Source organism: Aspergillus candidus (assembly GCF_002847045.1).
Source record: "Aspergillus candidus strain CBS 102.13 unplaced genomic scaffold BDW47scaffold_31, whole genome shotgun sequence".
Taxonomy (NCBI): domain Eukaryota; kingdom Fungi; phylum Ascomycota; class Eurotiomycetes; order Eurotiales; family Aspergillaceae; genus Aspergillus; species Aspergillus candidus.
The window spans coordinates 178792-194846 of record NW_020194036.1 but is presented as its reverse complement, the minus strand read 5'-3'; the positions used below and the strand labels follow the sequence as shown (position 1 = coordinate 194846).

At 54.7% G+C, this 16055-nt stretch overlaps 5 protein-coding genes across 5 annotated transcripts; 4 read left to right on the top strand and 1 right to left on the bottom strand.

The window, feature by feature from the left end:
- Positions 1-1482: 1482 nt before the first annotated feature.
- BDW47DRAFT_45862 (putative poly(ADP)-ribose polymerase PARP) lies at positions 1483-3956 on the top strand. The gene is made up of 6 exons (XM_024819084.1): positions 1483-1633; positions 1684-1797; positions 1857-2168; positions 2235-3080; positions 3129-3211; positions 3269-3956. The coding sequence occupies exons 1-6, from the start codon at positions 1567-1569 to the stop codon at positions 3839-3841; spliced, it is 1995 nt and encodes a 664-aa protein (XP_024670918.1). The 5' UTR covers positions 1483-1566; the 3' UTR covers positions 3842-3956.
- Positions 3951-5820, bottom strand: BDW47DRAFT_45880 (DEAD/DEAH box helicase). Its single transcript, XM_024819085.1, has one exon. It carries the CDS (start codon positions 5754-5756, stop codon positions 4071-4073), a length of 1686 nt encoding a protein of 561 aa, XP_024670917.1. The 5' UTR covers positions 5757-5820; the 3' UTR covers positions 3951-4070.
- A 1200-nt stretch (positions 5821-7020) lies between these two features.
- BDW47DRAFT_107909 (class I SAM-dependent methyltransferase) lies at positions 7021-8033 on the top strand. Its single transcript, XM_024813107.1, has one exon. It carries the CDS (start codon positions 7087-7089, stop codon positions 7954-7956), a length of 870 nt encoding a protein of 289 aa, XP_024670916.1. The 5' UTR covers positions 7021-7086; the 3' UTR covers positions 7957-8033.
- Positions 8034-10867: 2834 nt separating this feature from the next.
- On the top strand, positions 10868-12765 carry BDW47DRAFT_132506 (maltose permease). Its single transcript, XM_024817567.1, has 3 exons — positions 10868-11227; positions 11287-12273; positions 12339-12765. Exons 1-3 carry the CDS (start codon positions 11034-11036, stop codon positions 12718-12720), a joined length of 1563 nt encoding a protein of 520 aa, XP_024670915.1. The 5' UTR covers positions 10868-11033; the 3' UTR covers positions 12721-12765.
- Positions 12766-13131: 366 nt separating this feature from the next.
- BDW47DRAFT_132502 (Zn(II)2Cys6 transcription factor) lies at positions 13132-16025 on the top strand (the record flags this gene model as incomplete). The annotated part of the gene is made up of 3 exons (XM_024817566.1): positions 13132-15328; positions 15389-15441; positions 15498-16025. The coding sequence occupies exons 1-3, from the start codon at positions 13474-13476 to the stop codon at positions 16023-16025; spliced, it is 2436 nt and encodes an 811-aa protein (XP_024670914.1). The 5' UTR covers positions 13132-13473.
- Between the last annotated feature and the right edge of the window lie 30 nt (positions 16026-16055).

Below are 16055 nucleotides of genomic sequence, written 5' to 3'. Positions count from 1 at the left end.
GAAAAACCATTACCCGCAGCCTTGTTGATAGGCTGTGACAGGGGCAAGCTCCAGAGTACCCTATTATGTGGCTCAATCATGTCAGCAGAAAGATGGATTCCATTCATGATTTGGAGGATTAATTTCATGCTTGGTTTATGTTTGGCTCGGCTGCCGTAACAAGCCACGATTGTTATCCACGGCTTAGCCCCCACGACCGGTCCGGGGCTCTCCTTCTGGTGTCGCAGCCCGCTGGTGTAGGAATTTGGCCAGGAACAGATAACAAGGTTAATATGGTCCAACAGCGCTATGGATGCAGTACCCCCTGACAGGATCCATGTACGTGCCAATTAGATATCTTTTTGGCCTAATCTCCGTCCTGGTGGACTTAACAGCGCACGACTCTCCGGTCCGGCATGTCCAATCATTTGCCATGCTCTCTAACGAGGGCTCCCATGTGTTTCATACCCCTGTTCGCATCCTTCAGGGAATGTGGAGTCACGTCGTGTTTAGTCGCGTGAGCCAATTTACATGCGTTGTTCACCCCCGCGATCAACATACCCGTGACAGATTCAAATCCCATATCAGCATGCAAGGAGCTGATTGTTGATCAGTATGCATGTCCCGTTCCATAGATGACCACTTCGCAGTGTGTACTCAGTAATGGCGGTTTCGCGGGGATTGGGTCCACCATCTCGGGCATGACTAGGAGATAAAGCCAACCTTTCGTTAGGGGATGTTCAGCAGGGAAGTTTTGAACCGCTCCTGGTTCATGTTGGATGCCAATAAGATTTCACTCTTCACGGTGAAGGACACCTGGTCATGTGTATTTTCCCGCCGGTCAGAAACGTTGTCTAGATGTGGGTGGGTGTCAACGAAGTACAAAGTGTTGACATGGTCCCTGAACTGGCTAAGCTCCAATTATCGTTATCTGAAGCTACCTAATGCCGTTAATCTGAAGATGATGCAATTGTAGGTCGACAGCGCCAGACCATCGCTCGTCCGCTTCGGTGAGGATACCACCTGCCTTCACTCCGGTGTCGACGAACGTACCTGAACATTGTGTTCGTTTTTATCAATGTCCCCGAGACAGTTCTTCATCCGTCCAGAATAGCGTAAGACGCATGCTGTGATCAAGGGTTGATGCCCTCGAATACCCAAGCCCAGACAGATGCCGTCCCGTCCCAGATAGGCCCCCTTGCTCTCGGAACGGGCCGTTTCACCTTCCCTTTATCCATGGCACGATCAATCCTTTCGACCATAGCCAACGATTGCAGACCTTCTCATCCTAAAGATCTATCAGACCATGGAGAGGAGATAACACGCTAGTCCTCTTTCAGCATTCTAGGCAGCACATGTCACGTGGTCTGGTGCCTGACTCGGGGATGTGACGGGCCAATCACGGCGCGGCGAGCAGGCAGGCACCGACATGGGGGGCCTAATCGCTCAGGCCCAGGCACGAACTCAACAAGCGGCAGTCACGAGTATTTATACGAACACCATGTCGTCTTCTCCGGCGGCTTCTCTCTGCTCGCACAGACTCAATTTGCTCCAAATAGGCCTTTGCTTTGTTACAATCCCACCGACATGATGTCGTCCAGCTTCAAAGACATCCGCGTCACCGCGAGCGGGTCTTTCCCCGGATATACCCAAGGTTGATACGATACACAGCAAAGACCCACAGGCTGAGCTAACCTGAGACAGCGAAGATTTCGAAAATTATCGAGGATCTGGGCGGATCATACTTCCACGGGGTCGAGGATGACTGTACCCATTTCATCACCAACCAGAGAGAGGTCGACCGGAAGAACTCCAAGTGTGGGTGGCCCATCAGTGTTCAGCTCTCGCCCCGGAAGCAAGCATACTGACGGCCCTAGACATCAAAGCGATCAAGGTCTACAATTGTGAGATTGTTGCCATCGACTGGCTGATCGAGTCTCAAAAGGAGGGCAAGCCTTTGGCCGTGGACGACTACGTGTTGGGGATCAGCAAGGACAAGGTCGACGGGAAAAACAAGGCGAACGGGACGAAGGAAAGCCCAAAGAAGAAGCGCACGCTCGAAGAGGTCCTTCACGAGGATGAAGGCGCAGACGGTGATGAGGATGGCGCCTGCAAGCGAGCCAAGGACGCTCAGACAGTCGGCTCCAAGAAGTTGAAGATCTCCGTGGACGAGGCGTGCTTTCTAACCAGTAACTACCCCTGACTGACACGAAACACCGCCACCGGACGTTGCTGACAATGCATCTCGCGCCTAGACCGCTCGGTGTACATTGACGACGAGGGGTTGATCTGGGATGCCGCGCTGAATCAGACCGTGGCAGCCGCCAACAACAACAAGTTCTACCGCCTTCAGCTGCTAGTGGACCCTGCGGGACAGACCTTTTCAACATGGACGCGCTGGGGCCGCGTCGGCGAAGTCGGTCAAAGCGCATTGCTAGGCGATAACACTCTGGAGACGGCGAAGAGGGAATTCGAGAAGAAGTTCAAAGCCAAGTCGGGCCTGTCATGGGAGAAGCGGCTGGACCCCCCGAAGAAGGGAAAGTACACTTTTATCGAGCGCAACTACGAAGAGGACTCGGACGACGAAGATGACGAGGCAGGGGGGAAGAAGAAGAAGAAGAAGGAGGAGGAAAAGCGTCCGCCCGTACAAAGCACCTTGACCGCGCCCGTCCAGGACCTCATGTCGTTCATCTTCAACAAGAAGCATTTCCTGTCCGTCATGGCGTCCATGTCGTACGATGCGCTAAAGCTCCCCCTGGGCAAGCTGAGCAAACGCACCCTCCGCAACGGGTTCCAAATATTGAAGGACCTGTCGGAGCTCGCCGGCAACCCTGCGCTGGCGCCGCAAAAGTACAACAGTTCGTGTGCGACGGCGATGGCAGACCTCAGCGATCAGTACTTCACTACCATCCCGCACGTCTTCGGCCGCAACCGACCGCCCGTGCTGAACACCGACGCGCAAATAAAAAGAGAGATCGAGTTGCTCGAGGCCCTGACCGAGATGGAGGTCGCGAATACCATCATGGAGTCCAAGCAGGAGGATAACATCCACGAGCTGGACCGGCAGTTCCAAAGCCTGGGCATGGAAGAGATGACAGCGTGTAAGTTGGCTCGACCCCTGGTGCAACCGACCGTACTAACATTAACAGTGGACCACAAGACCACCGAATTCCAAGAGCTGCACAACTATCTCCAACAATCGCGCGGCTCGACGCACCGCATGGGATACAAGGTACTTTTCAATCTAACACATTTTTCCAATCCGGCAAATCTTAACTAACCACACTAGGTCATCAACATCTTTCGCATCGAACGCCAAGGCGAAAACGAGCGATTCGAATCCTCCCCCTACGCCGAGCTCAAAAACAGCAACCGCAGCCTCCTCTGGCACGGATCGCGCAGCACCAACTTCGGCGGCATCCTCAGCCAAGGCCTACGGATCGCACCCCCCGAAGCCCCCGTCAGCGGCTACATGTTCGGCAAGGGCGTCTACTTCGCCGACATGTCGAGCAAGTCCGCCGGGTACACCTGCTCCTGCAACAGCGGCGGCACGGGCCTGCTGCTCCTGTGCGACGTCGAGCTCGGCAACCCCATGCTGGAGCTGGACAGGGCCAACTTCGACGCCGGCTCCGACGCCAAGAAGGCCGGCAAGTACGCTACCCTCGGCCGCGGCAGCTCGATCCCCGGCGCGTGGACGGACGCCGGTCGTGTCCATGAGAGCTTGCGGGGGGTGCAGATGCCTGACTCGTCGGTCGCGACTGCAGCTAGGCAGGGGCCCAGCGGGCTGTACTATAATGAGTATATTGTGTATGACGTGGCGCAGATTCGACAGCGGTATTTGTTTCAGGTGAAGATCAACTAGTCGTGGCACACTTCAATTTTTTGAGGCATTGGGAGTTAAAGTGTACATCAGGATGGGTATAGCGTTGCTAATGCAGTCTATTCATTATTCAATTTCTAATCTGGTTCTTGAGCGACGACATCGTATGACAGGGTATAAATCTATCTAGGGCGCAGTCTAATATCTATCTATCTAACGTGAAAGTTTAAGGGGTCATAAGAAACAACACAACTCAAGCGCTATCAATAACTCAAGCCCCCCTGCGAGGCGCGCCACGTCCTCTGCCACGGCCTCCTCTCCCCCGACCACCACCACGCCCACGACCACCACCAGACTTCTCAATCCCACCACGCGCATCTCTCCCCGCACCAGGGCTCAACGCATCGCGCGTCTTGTTTCTCGCACCGCCACGACCAGACCGCGGAGCCGGAGCATCGCCGTCCAAGTCGCGCGCACCACTCCCGTAGTTGAACCCAGGAACGCCCTTCATGCCCATCTTGCCAACAACCTTCCTGTCCATGACAGGCGGCTCGGGACACGCCATACCCTTCACAGCGAGCTCGTTCGCAACCTGCACCAGACCGGGCTTATCCAGCCGCAGTGGCTTGAGGAAACCCGAGCCAGCCAGGAAGCCCACGTAGGAGGAGTACGCGCGCTGCTTGGTCGACTCGTCGACGCGGTGCATGGCGGACGCGACACCGTTTGCGACCTGGGGGGTAGCCGCGGTGGCGTGCACGGCGTCTGCCTCAGGATAGGGCTTGATGGGCAGGTGGCGGTTGTTGCGCAGGAAGAAGGATTCCGGCTCGGTGAGGAGCACGATGGCGCGGCCGTCGGAGCCGGCGCGGGCTGTGCGACCCACGCGGTGCACGTATTGCTCGCCCGAGGCCGGGATGCCGACTTGGATGACGAGGTCGACGTTCGGGAAGTCCATGCCGCGGCCGATGACGTCGGATGCGAAGAGCACGCCGGCGCGGGCGTCCTTGAATTGGGTGGTTGTGCGCGTGCGCGCGCTCTGGTTGAGGCGCGAGTGGATCTCGAAGACGGGGAGGGTGGTGAGGCCTTGGGAGAAGGCGCGGGCCATGAGAGCCACGATGTTGGCGGTTACGCCGAAGACGATGATCTTGGCGTTTGTGCGGGCTTCGCGCTCGAGGAGGGCGGCGAGGGTGGTGAAGGTCGAGGCGACGCTGTCGATTGGCATGTGGTATTGCGGGACGCGCTCGTGGGTGGGCGCTTCGTCCTTGGAGATTGTGCACAGGGTGTGGTAGCCCGGGTTGAGGACGACGTTGACGACGTCGCGGACGCGCGGGGGCACCGTCGCCGAGAAGCACATGCCTTGCCATTTGGCTGTGGCCTTGGAGGGGATGAGCTGCAGGATGGCGCGGATGTCGGCGAGGAAGCCGCTGTCGAGCATGGTGTCGGCCTCGTCGAGGACGAGGGTTTGGATGTGGGCGAGTTTGCGCGCGGGCGCTGCCTCGGAAAGGTAGTCCTTCAGACGGCCGGGGGTGGCGACGAGGATGGAGGGCGAGCCCTTGAGGAAGCGCGAGAGGGCCGATGCGCGCGCGGTGCCGCCGACGGCGATGTGGCACTCCAGGCGGCGGGCGAGCATCGCGGTGAGCTGGTCGCACGACACGGCGATCTGCTGGGCGAGCTCGCGCGTCGGCGTCACGATGAGGATGCCGACTTGGCCTGGGGGCGGCGCGTGGCCGTGCAGCAGGCTGTGGAGCGCGGGGAGCAGGAAGGCCAGGGTCTTGCCCGTGCCGGTCTTGGCCTGGACGAGACAGTCGCTGCGCCAGGTGGGGAGCTCAGTCAGGACGCGGTGCTGTACCGGCGTCATGGACGTGAAGCCCATCGCATCAATGGCTTTCAGCAGCTGGGGATCCAGCTTGCCGGCCATGCTGGCGTATGGCGGGGTGCCATTGTCGGGGGAGGAACTCATCAAGGTAGTTCCGGGGGGTTTAGGTGGTAGGGGGGGTGTTAAAGGATGTGCAGCTCATGTAGGGACGCCGGTCATGTTCTTCCTCAGTCTATCGTGTTGATCGACGACAAAATGAAGAAAAATCGATAAAAAAAAAAAGCAGAGACTGCTGGGATTAGGTAAGCATGCAGCGATCGACTGGCACGCCACGGCGCTAGGCCATATCTGGAGTGTATACATGACTAAGCGCTTAGGATGAACCCCTGCATTATCGACCCTGCATTATTATTTCTGGATGCGACGATGTCTCGCATGGAGATGGAAACACCATGTCCCATTGGTCCTCGGAAATCCCAGGGGACAATCAGAGACAGGAGGGTCAGATCAGACCACGTTGACCGGGGTCTGCATATTCTCTGACAGCCCCCCCTGACACCGGCTGTCACGAGAACCCCACCATGGGCAGGACGTCCCATTCACCACAGCGTTGGGCTGTGGAAAACGTGCTACCTATCCACAGTTGCATTCTACTGTTCACATGGTGGTCGAGGAAATATCTCCGCTCCTACCTCCGTGGCTATCGGTCATCTACAGAGTATAGGGGTTCGTACACGGTTAGCCTAACCCTAACCGAGATTGGCCCCATTCACAAACCGGATTTCCCCCCGACAGGACCGAGGCTTGCGGCACAGGACCTCGATGCAGTCTCCGAGCATGGACGCCATGCCATTAGCTCCAGTAGCGGATGACAGGAGGAGAAGGGAGGAGGGGTGTCAATGGTACGGATCCGGGGCAAGATGCAGACGACACGGGATCGTGATTGGGGGACGGAAGTCTCTGGCAAGTGGGGAGGGACCCGTTGCGCGGTGTTATTTTTCCCTTCGGTGCTGATCGACATGCTGGCGTTTGACGGTTTGAAAAAAGTAGAAGGAGGGGTTATCTGGAGCTTCCCACACCTGTGTCCGCCCACCAATGGTTGACCAGATAGGACCTGTCAAGCCAGGCCCGGTGGGAGGACAGCGTCCTGCGGAACGTGAACCGTTTGCCCTAGCCTAGCTGCACGCCTAGAGATGGACTAGCGTGCTGTCGCCCCGAGAAACCCAAGGATCGTCGTGGTGGGAATGGGGTCCATGGGCCACACCCGACCATGCACCGCGAATCAGCGCCGGGTCGGCATCGTAGCCAGCTCGTACTTTGGACGGATTGGGTCTGGTTCGGACGGCTTATCCCTCTCCTACCGCATCTCCGTCCCGTAGGTGGTGGTGCTCCACCCGTGGTGGTATTTAAGCATGGCCATGATCCTGACATCCCCACTTCCAACCACATCAAACTCCCTACACATCTTCTCACAATGGCTCCCAAACCCGACGCCGACTTCAACCTGGCCAACGGCCATGGCTACATGCTGGACAGCCACTTCCGCGCTGCCTCGCGCCTCAACCTCCAGCACTACCTCTGGCGCGAGGCCCTGGGCTACATCGTCCACCCCTCCATCTCGCTCCCCAAGGCCAGCGACGCCCAGGTGGCCATCGCGGATATCGCCTTTGGCACGGGCATGTGGCTCATCGACGTAGCCAAGAAGTACCCCAATGCGCAGCTGGACGGGCTCGACATCAACCTTACCCAGTGTCCGCCAAGCCCATGGATGCCCAAGAACATCAAACTCCAGCACTGGAGTCTGTTCGACGATGTGCCCGAGGAGATGGTCGGCAAGTACGACTTTGTGCACGTGCGTCTGGTCATCATGGTCCTGACCAACGAGGATCGCACGCGCGCCATGACCAACTTCTACCGTCTGCTCAAGCCCGGTGGCTACCTGCAGTGGGACGACATGGACTCGGTGCGGACGCGCGTCAAGAAGATTGACCCGAACATGGAGACGCCCGCGCTAGATCAGCTGCGTCTGGCGTGCTGGGCGGAAGGTCGCCACGACTGGATGCTGGATCTGCCGGCGCTGCTAGGGGAGATCGGGTTCGCTGATGCGAAGATGGAGCTGAACGATGACGAGGATGATCTGATCCGGCCGTTTGGCGACCAGCATCTGTGTACGATGGAGGAGTTTGGCGACCGATTGGTTTCTGTTGGGGAGAAAGACGGCGCGAACCGCTTCTATCGCTTTGTGCATGAGTCGGCTGCGGAGGGGCAGCGAGGCGCTGCTTTGTGTATTCCTCGGTTTGTGGTGGTTGCCCGGAAGCCGCCGGTCTCTCAATTGAAGCTTTAAGCGTGATTTTTTTTTTTTTTGTTTGATGTATATATGGGTTATCGGTCAATGTATCATTCATATTTATTAGATTTAGCTTTTCTTATAATTATAGGTGACGAATGGGAAGAGCTTATGGAATCGTTCTATATTTTACACTGTGGTTTAATATTATCGCTGGAGATGGTGTGTGCGTTAGCAGCAATAATTGTATCTATAACCCAACTGCAATCGTCAAGTAATGTCGATGAGAATATATCTTAACGATATAAGACAATCCAGTCAACTCTGATCTAGGGTTATGAAGAATGTCGATCTGTTGAACATTCCAAGATCCAGCGGCGTCCATACCATTCTTTTGCCGACTTGAGTAGTGTTATTATAAACTTAGCATGACCTGCAGGGATCAACATCCTGTATGCGTGCCATAATATCCTACTATCCGTATATGGCCATGCTCTGCCGTCTTCATCATCGACACCATTATCCCACTCTATGGCTCACCATGACGGACCCGAATCTCTACCAGTCTGGCGACCTATACCCTTCCCAACCATGCCGCGAGGGTAACGACAAGCACCCTCCTTAAACACACCCCTAGTTCTCGACGCCATCGACCAGACAGAGACCAGTGTCAGAATTGTGCAGCTCCAATTGGTCGACTGCGCGGGTGTTCTCCGCACCTTACAGCCTTGTCGCAGACGGTGCCCCCTGCCTGGCACATCTATCACCCTCTACTTTATGTCACAACATGTCAGGAGCGCAGTAAGCCGTAAAAACTCCCAGTGCAGAAATTTCGTACAGAGAATTTGAGCCCTCGTTTGGACAACCGAGTGCAACATGCATCTAACGGCCAAATTCCATCTACACTAACAACGGTGATGTAAAACATCCAATTCAAATGACTGTTAAGATTAAGATCAGCTGGGGAGGAAACATAATAGAACTAGTCACTTATGGTACGGTCTGCTATGGAAGGACAAAGACAAATGCCAGTAGTGATATCTACTTTCCTCTCTGATACAGCGATTGAATCGACACTCTGGATCAACCATGCGTATGTCCGGGTTGTTATGGTTTTGTTATTCTACAGCAATGGCTGGCACGAGGGGCTTCATCGCCCGTGCGCCTGTAATAAAGCATGATAAATACTTAGTGCTCCAGATTTATCATTAGACTGAAGCTATATTAACTGATGTGAAACGTGTGGTAATATACTAGTTCGCCCTTAGTGACTACCCTTGTGTCAGTTCTCGCATAGTCTAGCCTGCTATTAAGCTGTCAGATTCTCATGACACCCAAACGGAGGTGTCTAGCTGGGAGTGGTGATTATCCCATAGACATGGCTAATGCAGTCCCTTACCGTGTCTATGTGGCTTTGTATTGGGTTAAGATGACACTTACTGGTTAAAGTCCATAAATCCAAATGCTGCAACATCTCCTTGGCTCCCTACTAGCATTGTATACACCTTTTGTTGAATGATAAGTTCGTTAGTCCTCTTGTCTATTTCCTTCAAAGTATCAGTCCCCGCTCAAACATCTCAATAGGCCATAATCGGGAGCGCCACTCGCCGATCTCCCTCTCCGTCAAATTAATGTTTATGGTCATGTCCAAACATTTGTCGTCAGATACCAAGTTTATCCAGGTCGTTGATTTATGTGTCGTCGTGCAATTCATTTTCGAGACGGCCGGAGGGCGTGTTGGTCGTCCTGTCCTTCCATTTTGGGGCCATGTACGGCTCTTGGGAAGACGGTAGCGACAGCGAGGGCTCACGCTATGTTCTAATAGCATGGTCGCTTGGAGGAGTTACTGTGAGGAACAATTCTTGTGGATGTTTATTCTGTTGTCAAATCGGATTGCCTGAAATATGCTTTGTTCTGTTCGATGCAGCGATATGGCACGTCGTAGATGGCACTCGTCGTGGTTGGATGGGTCTAATGGGTTCTACTATAGCCACTCTACAGAAAGTTTGATAAGATTGAAAATTATAATCTCGCCCGTGTGATAGAGATGCTTAAATGACACATCTTGCATACCTTCATGTGGTGGTCTTGACTGAACTCTGGTGGTCATGGGATGGTTCATACGGATAGAACCTTCTGCATTTCTACATGCCTGTTTATTGGCTGTTTACATTGGTAGTCTTGTCAATAAATTGTGTCTTCTTGCTTGTTGACATCATTGGGTGTGTCTTACATATCATCCTCCCATCTGAATCATATTCAATGACACACTGCAGTTGATGCATGTTCCTTACATACAACGCTTCGGTGGGAATATAAAACAGTTGTACCTTGGCTATTGATGTGCTTAGTAAATAGGAAAAAAAATGGCTGCCAGATTTTCACTCCTAGATGACATAACAGTGGTCACTGCGTCTACTTGATATCATATTGCAGACCGACATTTAGATGCAAGAAGGAAGTCACCGACGTCAGTTCAACCTCATTTGTCTGCGCAAGAGTTTACCCAATATGACTACTATTCCCGAAACTTCCCCGCATTTTCACTACCAAACTAATCACTAAACCAACCCCAACGCGTGTCTAATTCAGCCCGCCAATACTCCCCATCACCGCCACAAACACCCTAGTCTACGCAACAAGCAGGAAACACCTCGGTGCAATCCTTTCACATGGACTACACAGTACTCCCATTGCTGAAGAATAAGCAGCAGACACATATCATAATCCCCACAATAGCGCTCCCAAACGACCCATCCCAGTCGATCGAACCCACCCAGCACCCCGTCATGATCTACCAGGTTACCCACCAAGCAACCAAACGAACTATACTAAAAAACCGACACGGCACGGCCTAAATCTGTCGCAGGGATCGGACAAACCAGTCCAAGAACCCAGCGTGACAAGTCCACGCCAACGCCGTGGGCCATCCATCCCAGCAATGAGAGGCCTTTCTCGAAGCGAACCCCGCATTTCTGGATCTGCGGTCTTGGCTTCGTGGGTGCGGACGAGATAAGAACTGTGTTGTCTGGCTGTTGCCTTTTCTTCTTCTTTCTTTTTGTTACTGTCTTCGACTTCTTCGAGACAGAAGAATGTAAAACGGCGCTCGGCGTGTTTTACGAATCGGCGACGAAATGGGCCACAAAGATGGACTTGGAGCTACCGTCGTCCTGGATGGCGAGGACAGCCAGACGACGCTGAACCTGCTGGCTGCTGTGAGGAAGTTTCCGCGGATTGTCGCGTACATCTTCGCTGTGTGTCCTGCTATTCTGTTGTTCGGGTTCGACATGGTTATTGTTAGCACGTTAACTGCCATGCCGGGGTTCCAGTGAGTGGTCCTGGTCTTGATCGGTAAAGAGTATGTATACTTAACAAGGTGAACGACAGAGAAGACTACGGCGTCCAGTACGGCGACAAATACATCCTGCCCTCGTCGTGGCTAGGCGTGTGGACAGCGGCGCCCAGCATCGGCAATATCCTCGGCGCGGGCGTCGCAGGCTGGGTATACGACAATTGGGGACGGCGGTTCTCGCTGCATCTAGGCTCGCTCGAGTCCGCGCTGGGCATTGCCGCTTGTTTCTGCTCGGCCTTTTCACCCGACCCAGACACGAGGCGCGGGATCTTCCTGCTGGGGAAATTGATCGAGGGAGTCGCGGCGGGGCAGGTGATCTGCACGGCGCAGACGTATTCGTCGGAGATCGCCCCGCTCAGTTTGCGGGGTTCGACACAGGCGCTTATCCCCGTCATGACGATGTTGGGGCAGTTAATTGGTGGTCTTGTGGTTTTCGGGTGTCTGTCAGTACCCGGGCGATGGGGGTATCTGATTGCGCTCGCGTCGCAGTGGGCGCTGTCGCTGCTGCTGGTCGTCACGACTGTGTTTATCCCTGAGAGCCCACCGTACTTGCTGCGCAAGGGGAAGATCGGCGCCGCGCGCCGGTCGCAGCGACGACTACATGAGAAGAGCGTGGATACAGACGCGCAAGTCGATAAGCTCTTGCTGCTGCTGGAGCAGGAGCGGCAGAATAGCCATGCGACGGCTGGATCGAGCATCACCTTCGCGGATTGCTTCAAAGGCACTGATTTGCGACGCACGGCTATCGTCATGATCGCGCACCTCATGCCGCAGTTTTTTGGACTAGGACTGATGTCCAACGCGAGCTACTTCGCCCAGACGATCGGCATGAAGGCGAATCTCAGCGTGTTGATCCTGATGGCGGGGATTGCAGTCGGGTTGATTGCCAATATCATCTCTGTCTGGACCATGTCAGTGGCGCGTCGTCGACCACTTATGCTGGTTACGTTGGGGATTTGTTTTGTGCTGTGGACGCTGATTGGGATCTCGGGGTGGTTCCCAACCTTGAGCGCGACTATTTGGTAGGTTCTTTTAAAACTCAGTCACGCATCACAGTCTATGGAGTCTATGTCTAACTTGAATACAGGGTCACCGCCGCCTGCATGATCTGCATCATTTTCGTCGCAGGGAACGGCATCTGGCCAGCGTCAGTCCTCGCCGCAGGGGAGACGTCCTCCCTGCGACTGCGGGGTCCGACGCAGGCACTGGGCTGGGTCATACACAGCATCACGGCGTGTGTGTTCGCCGTCATCCTACCGTACATCTACAACACCGACCAGGGCAATATCGGCGTCAAGACGGGGTTTGTGTATACCGCGCTGTGTTTGATCAGCTTGGCACTCGTCTGGCTGTACATTCCCGAGATGCGTGGACGGTCTGCGGCAGAGTTGGATAAGATGTTCGCGCTAAGACTGCCTACAAGGGGATTCCAGCATTGGACGCCGGAACAGGGAAAGGCTGATGCTTAGTATCATTGTGCGGGGTTTTTGCGTTGGAGTTATTGTTTAAGTTTTGTGATGTGGCGACATTCCCTCGGCGTTTTGTGCATTCAATGCGGAGTGTGGCAGGGTTCATTATAACTGGACTATACATTGATATAGATGAAATCAATGGATTATATTCCCTGCTGTTGTATTGGCTTTCGAGGTGTACAAGACAAGCCATGTTCCAAACTTCGTATCGCCAACGACACCGGAAAAGTGGGCCGTACCAGTACGTCCAACTCACCCTTGCCACCCTCCCATAATTAAATCCAATCAATCATATATGCTCCGTCTATGCACGTAGTAGATACAGCCCGCATACCCTGTCTTCCTCCATCCCCGTATTTCCATCGTTAATTAAGATCGACGAGGCCACCTATACACCCCTCGATTAGGGCTAGCCCCCGCTTCCCCGATCCACATCGCATCTTTACCGCGGAAAGTCTGTCGAATTACCCCATCGCTGTCATTTCTATCGAGTAATCCCCGACCTAAACTGCCCAGTCTGACGGCTCGATTGGCTGCTCGGTTCCAGATTATATTCCCCGCAATCCACTGCAGTTGCGATCGGGTAAGAACCTGCTGGTTGTGTCTCGGGTGAGAGTGCCGGTAGTCTTCAACGAGGGGTTGCGATATCAGTCCAGCTGTAGTCTGTTTGTGACTCATGTCATAGTATTGTATCCGTTTACAATATTGTCAACGGTGACAGTGATGTTTGTATAACATCTAACCAGCAAAATGGTCGACATCTCTGCGAAGAGAAGAAAATTGGATCCTCCCGACCCAGCCCTAAATCAGCCATCAGCCTTTCGCAACGTCTCCTCCTGCCGACGGTGTCGTCTGCGCAAAGGTCGCTGCGATCAGCGTCTTCCTCGATGTCGGCCTTGCGAGAAGGTCGGCGCGCGCTGTATCAGTTATGATCCGATCACGCGCCGCGAGTTTCCGCGCAGCTATGTCTACTTTCTTGAGACCCGCATCGCCTATCTGCAGAGCGTGCTGGTGAGGCATGATGTTCCGTTTGAGCCGGAGGCCGCTTTCGACGAGAAACAGATTGTGATAACAACGTTGCCGGCTACTGAGGCACAGCCTGTTTTCGATTCGGATGCGGAGAACACTTCCAATATAGAGCCCAGCGCCGTTGAACAGCCCGTAGACAAGGACAACAACAACAGCCACAGCAGCGGCAACAACATCTTGCGCAGCGCCACCACCAACACCGACAGCGCCCTCCTCGAGTCCATCCCTAGCAACCGAGCCCTCTCTCCCACGCGCTCCTCCCTCCCAGACCGCGACCTCGCCGACCGTCTAGTCCAGCTCTACTTCGAGCACGCCAACCCGCAACTCCCCGTGCTTCACCGAGGAGAATTCACCGACCTAATAGCCGCAACATACGCCACGCCGGACACCGCCCGGCCCCAGCGCACTCTCTTCTTCCTCTTCATCGTCTTCGCCATCGGCGCCGGCATCGTCTTCGAAGACCGTCGCGAGGATGCAAACGAGCGCGCTAAACCAACAAAAAGCCAACCAGAAGCATACCATGCGACTGCAATCTCCCACCTCCACTCATCTTCCTCATCAATTACCGACTTCACCCGCCTCGAATCCCTCCAAGCCGTCATCCTCCTCGCGCACTTCGCCCTCCTCCGTCCTGTCGCCCCAGGACCCGCTCACACAGCTGGCCTCGCCCTGCGCACCGCAATCGACATGGGTCTGTACATGGACCGTCACGATGACCCCCACCCCACTACTTCTAAAGCAGTGGCAAAATCAGCGAAATCCACATGCTGGACGCCCCTCGACCAGCGCCGCCGTCTCTGGTGGTGCGTCTACAGCCTCGACCGACTCATCGCGCCCTGCACAGGCCGCCCTTTTGGCATCGCGGACCAGGTCATCTCCACCGGGTTCCCTGCCATCCCTGCGGACCAGGCGATTCGTCAGGCCGGGTGCGTGCCTTGCTCGAAGTATATCGCGAGACATTATTTTCAGCTGAGGGTGTTGCAGTCGGAGGTGCATGAGGGGGTGCTGGGGTATTGTGCGGCTAGGGGGAGGGATTCTTCTTCCTTTTCTGCTTCTTCTTCTTCTTCTGCTGCTGCAGCTTCTTCTGGTGATGTAGCTGCTGCTGCTGCCTCGTTTCCGTCTCCACCCACAGGAGATGATAGCGATAGTCACAGGACCAATGCGGCCCGCTTTTTGAAAAAGCTAGGAGTCCGCTCGTTTAGCGAGTGGGTAGGCAATGTCCGCACGCGATTAGACGCCTGGCGGGCGCGCGTACCTGTCGTCAGACGTCCCGGTGCGTGGTTTCCTGCTGCGTTGTTGGAGCTGGACTACTGGTTGACGGTGAATTTGCTGTACCGGGGGAGTGTGCGCGTGCCGGGGGGGTTGGCTTGGGATTCAGACTTGGGATTCGGTTTGGGCTTGGGTGGTCGTCCTAGGGTTGATGAAAATGGGGATGAAAGTGAGGACGAGGGGGATGAGAATGTGTCTATTGAAGTGGCGGAAGCAAGTCAGAAAGTACTCCAGATATACCGCATGATGCATCATGTGCGGCTGGTCAACTATACTTATCTGGCGACGCACAGTATTTTCATGGCTGGTATGTCCTTCTCTCACTTTTTCTCTATGCATTTATTTCTAATGAGTCTCTTGTCTATAGGCAGCTTTTTTCTCTTCACAATATGGAACTCGCCTCTCGTGCGCAGTCGCCTGGTATTATCCCTCCCACCATAGCCCATGTAATATAAGGTGTAACTAATCCCGTCCAGACCCTCGACGAAATAGACTACACTCTCCTGGCAGGAACGTCCGTCCTCACGGATATGATCGACAAATACCCGCACGCGGAAGCCTGTCGCGATGCGCTGGCCCGCATGGGCGTCGCTACCGTGCAGATGTGTTTGTCGACTGGGGGGTTCCGTACGGATTCTGTTCAAGATGAGGGTGGGAAGGCTCCTACGCTCTCGCGGGAGGGACGGTTGTTGAATGGGGATGGTGACTCTAGTCGAAGGCAGGTTGGGAGGGACTCTGGTTCAGGGAGTGTGTCGCCTGTTGGGATGGCGTGTGCTGGTTTGGTTGGTGTGGGACAGGGTGGGGATGGGCAGGGTGATGGGGTTAGTCCGTTAAATTTGGATTTTCTGGATTTGGACTTAGACTTGGACGTGGACGTTGATGTGGACTTGGATATGGGCGTGGGTTTCGGGGGTGCTGGGCCTGTGTCTTGGGTTGTGGATGGAATGGAGGGGGAGGGTGGTATAGAGTCATCGTTATTGGGTGGTGCTACTTCTAGAGACTGATATCTGGTATCTTGATCTGATATTGGCGAC